The following is a 9,951-nucleotide window of genomic DNA, read 5'->3' as shown; positions in this document are numbered from 1 at the left end:
TGATTGAGGTAAAATAAATAAACATAAGAATACACGTTTCTTGATTATTGGTGGAATTGAAAAAGTAATCGATAGAATATTATCTAAGAAAAGAATCGATCGTTGCAGCCCTTTTGGATATACTGTAGAACCTGTACATACACAAAAAGCCCATACATGCCAACCTGTCACCATTGAGCCAAAATGTCTACCTGCCACCATCAAGCCAGTGTCACCCATTCCAGGATCGGGCGTGACTGTTTCCTCTTCTGCCCTCCCGTTCTCGTTCATTCGTTCAGCATCTTTCCATTTCTCTATATGTGCTATCACTATAACTTTATTTTCACCATCTTGTCGTCTTGTCTTCTATCCTGTCCCCCCCTCACCACTGCAGACTCTCCTCGCCATGTCTCAGACCGCCAAGTCCGCCTCTAGCCAGGGCACCGATGCCAAGGACAAGGGTGCCCCCGCCCCCGCTGCCAGCAGCAAGGCCACCAAGACCGGAGAGCCTGGCATGGGCAACTTCAGAGTGAGTGCCTGTTCATGTCCAACATCATCCTAGTGACCAACTTGGATGTCTCTATTCTGGGGGCAAACATTTAAGTCGGAAAATTGTTTGGGTGTACACAGGGGAAAAGGAGTGGAATAGACCTGTACAGAGCCCTGAAGGACCCCAGTCAAATATGCATAATGTCTTCACTCTTCACATGCAGCTTATTGCTTACCAAGGGTCACGATCAATTCACTTTTAAAGAAACCCAATTGGGATGTTGTCATTTCATTATGATGATAGGGTAAATAGTCGATTTTCCCAAAAAACAGAAGCAGATTCAGAAAATGTTGTAATATTTGTTATAATTGTTGGTGGTGAGATACTGTATAGTCACACAGAGTAGATGTTATACATTGTACACACAGTTATGGCATTGCCGTTGTTTTCAAGTATTTATCCATACACAGAAGCCTGCATAGACTTCTTTTCTTGGCTCCATATTCCATATACATTTTAAGCAGTACAGGGGCGGGAAATTCAAAATCATACGTTGAGAGAGAGAGACTAGAGACGAACAGAGGATCCAGTGCTCCATGAAGATGTGTTTCTGTGTGTTAACTTGTTCTCCAGATCATGAACATGTGTTTGTGTGCTTCTCCAGATCATGCTGTTCGACCAGGAGAACTTCCAGGGCAGAATGATGGAGGTCCAGAACGAGTGCATGAACGTGTGTGACCGCGGCATGGATAGAGTGCGTAGTATCATTGTTGAGTGCGGCCCGTAAGTGGACACACACACACACACACAGACAGCACACACACACAGCATGCATGCACACACAGTTCCAATGTAACCCACTAAAGTGAGGCAAACACAATCTAAAATGTACTTTTTCTATCTAAATGTTGGGACAATCAGTTCCAATTTGTGACTAGAATAAGAGTAGCGATAGTAATACCTCAGTGCAAAAGTACTTTGTCACAAGTAAAAATTTGCATTCAAAATCTTTAAGTACAAAAGTATTTGCATCAAAATGTAACAGTATTCATTACGCAGAATGCCCATTTCAGAATCATATACAGTACACATCATGTTGATGGGGACTATACATTGTTCTTGGTAATGAATGTATTCATTACTTTAATAGGTAATATAGATGATATAGGTGGAGGTCCTTTTGGGTCACTATCCTTCCTTTTGGGTCACTATGCTTCCTTTTGGGTCACTATGCTTCCTTTTTGGGTCACTATCTTTCCAATAATCCTCCTCTCCCCTCCTCTCCCCCCCTGTGCTCTCCCTGCCCTCGGCGGCTGCACCCCCTCTTCAGCTTTGTCGCCTTTGAGCAGACTAACTTCCGTGGGGAGATGTTCATCCTGGAGAAGGGAGAGTATCCTCGCTGGGACACCTGGAGCAACTCCTACCGCAGTGACTGCCTCATGTCTCTCAGGCCCATCCGCATGGTGAGTATAGGGCTGAGTAGAAGAGCCTACTGAAACTATTACTGGAGCTAGTAGGGCTTAGTAGAAGAGCCTACTGAAACTATTACTGGAGCTACAACTCTTGTGGGAGAAAGCCACCGATATACGCCTGCCTGCCCACAGTGTCTGGGTTAGACTATACAGGCCAGTCTACCATCAATGCAACTCCTTGCAACTGCAACTTGCAACCACTTGCACAGTCATATGTTGCAACAACCATTATCCTCAAATGGCACCGGTCTGCAACTTGGTCAGTCCAGAACAACTGCAACTTCTTGTGACAGGATGGAAGTTGCGACCAGTTGCATTGGTGTGTGTGGACCGGGCTTTAGTTGCATGGCAGCAGCTGCGCCACCGTAAACTAAGTGATCTACAAAATCACAATGCGTGACAGCGGGCAATCGGGTTATTTTTACAGACTTGTATGGGACAAATTTAGACCCTCCCTAAAGGAACCCACAGAGTCCCTGGAATCCACTTTGAGAACCACTGGTTTAGAAAACAGAGCTAAAGAGTCTTTCCACTCCACTCACCCCCCCACAGGACAGCATGGAGCACAAGATCTGCCTATTTGAGCTCTCCGACTTCAAGGGCAACAAGATGGAGATCCAGGAGGATGACGTGCCCACCCTCTGGGCGCATGGCTTCTGTGACAGAGTGGGCAGCGTGAGGGTGCCCGGAGGAGTGTGAGTCCACACTACATCCCACACACACACACACACACACACACACGCACACGCAGGATTCAGAATCAGAATCAGCTTTGTTGTCACATCATAGATTTTACATGGTGACATAATTGTTTGAAAAGCTCCATTTCTTCTATCTCTGATGACATGCCCAGAATACAGGTTTAAAAGTGGTTCAGTTCTCTATGTCGACATGAGAAGGCCAAGAAGAAGGAAGACACATGCAGGCACACTTCTTCTAAAATAGACCACAGGGCACATCTCCCATTCATAGTTGACAGAGCGAAGGCTTTGTACTTTGAGGAATAATAATAATGTCGACATAACCTTGAGAGAATTAGACCACACAGAATCAGAATACAGTGCTCATAGGAAGTAGAAAGTGATTATGGACAAATAGTCTTTGATATAAATCTATGAATCTGCAAATGTTACCATCATACCATCTGGCCAAAATGAACACAGGTAGAAAATAGACCCAAGGACTAACGTCAAAGACACATTTCTAATTGAAGAATTTATTAGATGGTGGCATAGGAAAAAGTACAGTTTCATGACAGTAACAGTTCACTGGTAGTCTGGTACACGGTCAACTAAAAAGAGACCCTGGTAAGCTTTTCGGCTTATTTACACAGGAACCACTTTATGTATAACATTGAAAGACAGATGGATAAAACAGAGTACTTTGCATAGGAAATTATCAATAACAAAAGGGGGAACAACATTCAAAAAGAAGAACATTTTAAATAAACTAGACCAGGTCAACCTGGTTGTGCCAGACCCCCTGTCTGTCATCATCATTTATGACATCATGCCTTTTGTAGGCATGTCATCATCATGTCGTCATCATATATACCCTTTATATAGAAAACCAGGACAGACAGACCGACATTTGCTTATGTAGGCCTACCCATTTCATGGGTCTGGCAAATACAAAGAAAAGGAAGATATTTACAGTGTAAAACACATTTCTAATGGAGGTTTTCTCTTGTGTTTCTCCTCAGTTGGGTGGGTTACCAGTACCCCGGCTACAGAGGCTACCAGTACCTGTTTGAGTGCGGTGACTACAGACACTACAACGAGTTCTGCGCCTTCCAGCCTCAGATCCAGTCCATTCGTCGCGTCAGGGACATGCAGTTCCACCAGAGGGGCTGCTTCAACCTCACCGCCAGCAAGTGAGCAGTGACACCTGCTGGACGCCTGGTGTAGTTGCAACCAGCCTCGCTCTCAACCGCCCATCCGGCGCTTTTTATTTCTCTAACCCCCTCCTCTCATTGGCCCAGAAACCCCCCACTCTCCCCCCTAACCTTCACTCCCCCTATTCCCCTTCCAAGCCCAAAAGGATAAAGAATGACAACAGTGTACCGGACAGCCTTAACTGACTTTTTATGCCAAAATAAACGTGTTTGGAAAAACATGAGCCTCGTGGGTGGACTAGCTTTTGTTCAAGGCCCTGCTCCAGCAACAACACATCAAAGTGAAACATTAGGGATGCTTTTAGGGATGCTGAAACTTTTCTGTTGGCACACAAATAGACAATATAGGCCTAAATACAAATAATAAATATATATTTTGTGACCTTGTCTGTTAGAGACAGCGGACAAACAACTACAGGTGTAATATTGTGTATTGCAGCTAACTTTTAATGTTACCATTCCACAGTATGGAGAAGAAGTAGTCATGTTTAGCATAAATAGTTGTCAGCTGTCATATTGTAGGCAATGTGACAAAGGAGGGAGCCTATAAGTAAAATGCTAAACATTTAAATGTACAGTGTAAAAGTGACCGATTGGCCAAGGCTCCAAAAATTGGACAGCTCCAGAGATGCAAAGTTTTGGGGTTTTATTTTTTTTAACCGCAAAACAGTTCCATTGCAGCATAAACAGTGAAGGCATATAAGCCCCAACAATCCAAATAAGACTTTACAAATGAGAGAAAATTAAAACTCTTGACAAGAAATCAACATAGGAACTTATGATAGGCTACCCTACAAAAGGCCATGGCAGCACTCCCCTAGATGCTTACAGCTTGTTGCTAGTTCAACTCAACGCTGCAGCAGGGTTCCCCAATAGGCGTCCCGCGGGCCATTTGCGGCCCGCGGGGGGCTACTGTCTGGCCCACACCAACCCCAGTAATAATGGTGGTATAAGAGCAGCAACAACACTAATGTCGCTGTCGGGTGGAAATCGCGTATCTCCAAATTTGTAAGTTCTTTTGCAAATCATACAAGGCCGTCGCACTAAAGTAGTGAAAACAGCAGATCTACAAGCACACAACGCCTCGCACCGCGAGGCGTTGTGTGCATGTAGATCGGCTGTTTTCACTAGTTTAAATCATTTCTAAAATGATAAATTCAAAATGAACGGTTTTGGACATACAAGATTTTCACCCAACAACGACGAAAACTGTCGCTGGAGTGGTGGGAACGCCACCGTCGCCCCCTGCAATGTTGTGGCCCTCGGCTTGGTACCCTAGACATAATTCGGCCCTTGGGGAAAACTAATTGGGGAACCCTGCCCTACAGCCTCCTTATATGGAGTGGCTCCTACTACCAAATGTCAAGAACCAATCAGCAGTCAATTAATCCAGCTACACGTTCCCAACTTCCCATAGCCTATATATGACTGAGCTAAACATTCAAAATATGTTGTACAACTTAAAGGGGAAGACCACCCATTTTCAATATTGAACTGCGTCATTAATATACCTTAGAGGAGTTGCGTGGAAATAGAAAAGAGGTTCCCCCCCCTTCTGTGTTGCCTAGAACTGGAGGATTGATTTTGGGGTTTGTATTGTAAAGTACAACTTGATGACATCACACATTGTACTTTACAATACAAACCCCAAAATCAATCCTCCAGTTCTAGGCAACACAGAAGGGGTGGAACTTTTTTTCTATTTCCACACAACTCCTCTAAGGTATATTAATGACATATTTCAATACTGAAAATGGATGGTTCTCCCCTTTAAGTTACTCGCTGTTCAAAAGACCATTAAAATATTGCTCTTGAATACAGACGGACAAAACACCCCTCCTCCTCTACAGTATACTTGACACAGAAAACTGTGTACTATACTATTTACTTTACAGTATTACTAACTTGGCGCTGCACTCCACCACCATGACCATGAGTGCAAATGTAACCAAAAGTGTTCCAGACCTGTAATGGTCTATTTGGAACGCGTGTTTCCTAAACCCACCAGGCTTGAGTTAAGACCCGCCTCGCGGAAACGCGAGAATGTCCAGGAGTGGCTGAAATCCTTGCCGGACACATGGAGGGTGGATAAAGTCAGACCTAGTAAAGGCATGAAGACAATCTTAAAACTTGTACTGAGAAAAGCCTGCATTTGCACAATGCACAGCTATTAATTTGATACTACAGTGCTCAAAATAAACTGTGCTAAAAAAAAAAAAAAAAAACACTTGAAACTTACTTTGTAGGCCTACTGTGTTTAAAAAAGGGAAAACTTTGTAACTTTGCTAAAGAGAAAAACGTACTGAGAAAGCTATTAATTTGTCAATAGTACTGTACTCAAAATAAAAACTCTTACTGATTATCAGTTAAATTGTTATAGTTTGGATATGGCTTTGGGTGTATTATGCTGCGTGTATTATTGTAATGGATCGGTAGGTGGTAGGTACAGTATTGCTTTGCAACAAGAGCACTAACGTTCATATCATAGACTGTAAAAAGGTTCATATTCACTTTCATACTTAAGATTACTGAGAGGGGCGTTTCCGCGAGGCGGGTCTTAACTCAATCCTGGTGGGTTTAGGAAACACGCATTTGGAACACCCTCAGCGACCCCATTTTGAGATCCACTGTCCAAGAGTTTATTTATTTACACACTGGTATCTGATCGGTACTACTCAGTATCGACCGATACGCAAGTTGTACGTATCGTAATCAGTATCAGGAAGGAGAAATCTGTATCGGTACATCTCTAGTACAAGCTCACACGTTGTGAGCTTGTAGATCTGCTATTTTCACAATATCTATCTGTGGAACCGAGTCAAACTAAATGTAATGCCTCAACTCCTACAAGTGTTTGGGAAGTGGGGTTGTCCCCAATTCTAATATGAATATTTTGGAGGCTCACAACCTGAAAAGCTTGAGAAACACTGCTATAATGTGTATAGGCTCCTTTAATCAACCCCAGGTGAGGCCAGTGACCCACGGCCAATCACTTCTCTTAATGGGAAAGTACCCCCAGACAGGCCATCACAATAACACACAAGTAAACACAAGTAGCCCTGAAACATGACAGTCGCTGATATCATGACGTGTGTCATGTTATCAACGACCGTCATGTTTCAGGGCTAGGGCAGCCTATGGACGAATAGAGAAAGTAATCGCTGGAGCAACTCGTCGATTGGAGCCTTTTTAATTTGATTTAATTTAATAACTAATTACTTTGCACCCCGTTATTAAAATAAAAAGGCTCCAATCGTCCGAGTTGCTCCAGCGCTTTCTTTATTCAGTTAGCCCATCATGTGTCCACTCCTGAGATGCACCGGATCAGGTGTGTGTGTGTGTGTGTGTGTGTGTGTGTGTGTGTGTGTGTGTGTGTGTGTGTGTGTGTGTGTGTGTGTGTGTGTGCGTGTTTGTGTGCGTGTGTGTGCGTGCGTGCGTGCGTGTGTGTGTGTGTGCGCGCATGCGTGCGTTGCCTGTGTGTCTCATGGTTGTGCTAATACCAGGCCACGGTTTGAACTCTTGAACTGTAGGTCATACAATAAAAAAAGTAAAATAAAAAGTTCCTGTATTCCTTGGACCATGGAAACTCCCCATAGTGTCTCACACTTAAATGATCTCTGGAAACATGATAATTATGTATGAGTTAAGAGTTTTCATATTCTGATTACCTGTAATTGTATTCAAAAGTGTGTAGGAGGGGTGAATCATGAACGCATCGTTCTATATCAACCACAAATTGTAATTTGGGGCCTCTACACAACTCACAGACAAAAGCAGTTCCACTCAGACCCATATGAAACTCTTGACATCTGCTCAGTGGGAAATGAAACTGTGCTTGCTAACTGTTAGCATGTCATCTGTCCCGGTGGACTCGTGAGATTTACATCTTCAAGGTTCACTCGTTTCTCCACACACTGAGGACACTTCACTTCATGATCTAGATAGAAGTTAGTGTTCTTCTGAGAACGCTATGGTTCTGATCCACAAGCATTAATTAGCTAAACTGATCTCTTTTAAACTGTGATGTCATCATCAAGAAAAACTGATTTCAACTGTAAAGAGAACAGAGCAACATGGAATGGAATGGACTATGCTACTCACAAGTATTATTTACTTACAATTTAAGCATTTAGCAGACATTTTTGATCCAGAGCGACTTACAATAAGCAAGGTAATACATCAGTACAACAACATCAATCAAAAGGAATAGTAGGCAATCTGAGAAAACAATTAGACTGAGCACCTATTCAGTAAAAACGTCCATAAATTATAACTTGTAAAAAAAAAACGATCTAAATTACTTAATTAAATAAGGTGGAGTCTGAATAGATGAGTCTTAAGACCACTGCGGAAGATGGGGAGTGAGTCTGCCGTTATAAGTGAAACAGGGAGTTTATTCCACAGTTTGGGGGCCAAGAGGGCGAAGAGTCTAGAGCGAGTGGATCGTTGGTGTTTTTAGCGAAGACTCTGTCAGCATCCCTGTGTCAGCTGATCTGAGTGCACGGGTAGGGTTGTAGGGTTCAATCATGGCTTTGAAGATATGGAGGTGCCATACCTTTGGTGGCTTTGAATGCCAGCATCAGGGTTTTGTATTCTGTGTGGGCAGCAACCGGAAGCAGATATTATGATGTACAGTAGATGTGTGTCTGAAGAACTCAAACTATGCAGTTGTATTTGAGATAAACCATGACATTATTTCATCACCGTCATCTTATTTCATTTTATTAATTAATATATATATATATATTCATTAAATATTATGACAACAGACTGTACGTGCTTTCTTCATCAATATTTATTTCTATTAGCCTTTTCTTTATAAAGGTCATGCATTTTCATAAGCATTGAGCCAGTAGTCAGAGCATACAGTCCACACTAGAGTGACATTCATTATAATCAATCACATCTTGACATTTTTATGTTCTATTGATTTCTGAACAATGTACACAGAATTTATTGACTGTCATTATTACGTAAACATAAAGCGACTGTCACTGAGTTTTAGAAGAAATGTAGACCAGATCAGCTCTCTGCCTCTGACACTGTGAAAGTATTATTAATGTAAATCAATAAAAAGAGAAAGGCTTCTTCAGCTGTTTGCCTCGGCACCAACACAAAAGTAGCAATGACATTAACATTGTGTGTTTTCCTTCTATAAAGCCATACATGTTCAGAAGCGCAGAATGAACACGTCTCTACTTCCCACACTGTGTCCTGGTGATGTCAGTGGACTGTGGGTCTCCCTCATGGGTCACCTTGCAGGTGAACACCTCTCCCTGCTCCCACAGTGCCTTGCTCATGGTCAGGGTGCTGCTGCGCCCGTAGCGGCCGTCCTTCTCCACCTCCTCTGAGGTCAGGACCCCGGCCGTCACCTCCTCCCTGTCCACCTCCCAGCTCACCTGCAACACCATCTCACCATTACAAAACGTATTCAATGGATACTTATGTGGCTACGTATGTACTGTACTTATAGTAAGCTGTGTCTCACCATAAGTGATATACGGTAGTTCAAGTTACTGTATGTATTCAAACGATGAGTCAATCACGCACTGTTCTCATTTGTCATTCATTTCATAACTACAACTCAAGATGTAATAGCGATTTCATATCCTTTTTCTTTTTTGTACATTTTAATTTCATCAAGGAGTGAGCTTACCAATAGCATACAAGCACCACCGGCCCAGCTTTTTATTTCCTACTCCCCTCGAGACATTGAGGGATAGATAGCCATAATAAGTAACAGTTGCATACAGTTATGTACCATGTTTTATGTAGCTTAGACACGTTCCCACCTTGATGAAATTGAAATAAATGAAAAACAAGTATCACTACCTTGTGATTAAATGTTGAATTGTAGTTATGAAATAATTAACTAATGAGAATAACATTTAATGATTTACACATTATATTTATGCAACTTATGTAACTATGAGACATAACTTACTATATGTATAGTGTAGTTTTGGCCATGTGGTTATACAGTAATTAGGAACGGTTTATTCACCTGGGCTCCTGGGGGGTTGTAGCCACTGAGCAGACAGACCAGGGTGGCTGAGTCCCCAGCAGAGAGCTGCTCAGATGAGGGAGGAAGCAGAGAGACAGAGGGCCTGACCGGC

General features: G+C 42.7%; 1 protein-coding gene across 1 annotated transcript; it reads left to right on the top strand.

The window, feature by feature from the left end:
* Window positions 1–385: 385 nt before the first annotated feature.
* crybb1 (crystallin, beta B1) lies at window positions 386–3,818 on the top strand (the record flags this gene model as incomplete). The annotated part of the gene is made up of 5 exons (XM_080742492.1): window positions 386–508; window positions 1,134–1,252; window positions 1,800–1,932; window positions 2,494–2,636; window positions 3,644–3,818. The coding sequence occupies 5 exons, from the start codon at window positions 386–388 to the stop codon at window positions 3,816–3,818; spliced, it is 693 nt and encodes a 230-aa protein (XP_080598618.1).
* Window positions 3,819–9,951: the final 6,133 nt, after the last annotated feature.

Source organism: Nannobrachium achirus (genome assembly GCF_963921795.1).
Source record: "Nannobrachium achirus genome assembly, chromosome: 15".
In the NCBI taxonomy this organism is placed as follows: domain Eukaryota; kingdom Metazoa; phylum Chordata; class Actinopteri; order Myctophiformes; family Myctophidae; genus Nannobrachium; species Nannobrachium achirus.
The sequence above is the reverse complement of the archived record's forward strand: the minus strand, read 5'-3'. Positions and strand labels throughout refer to the sequence as shown.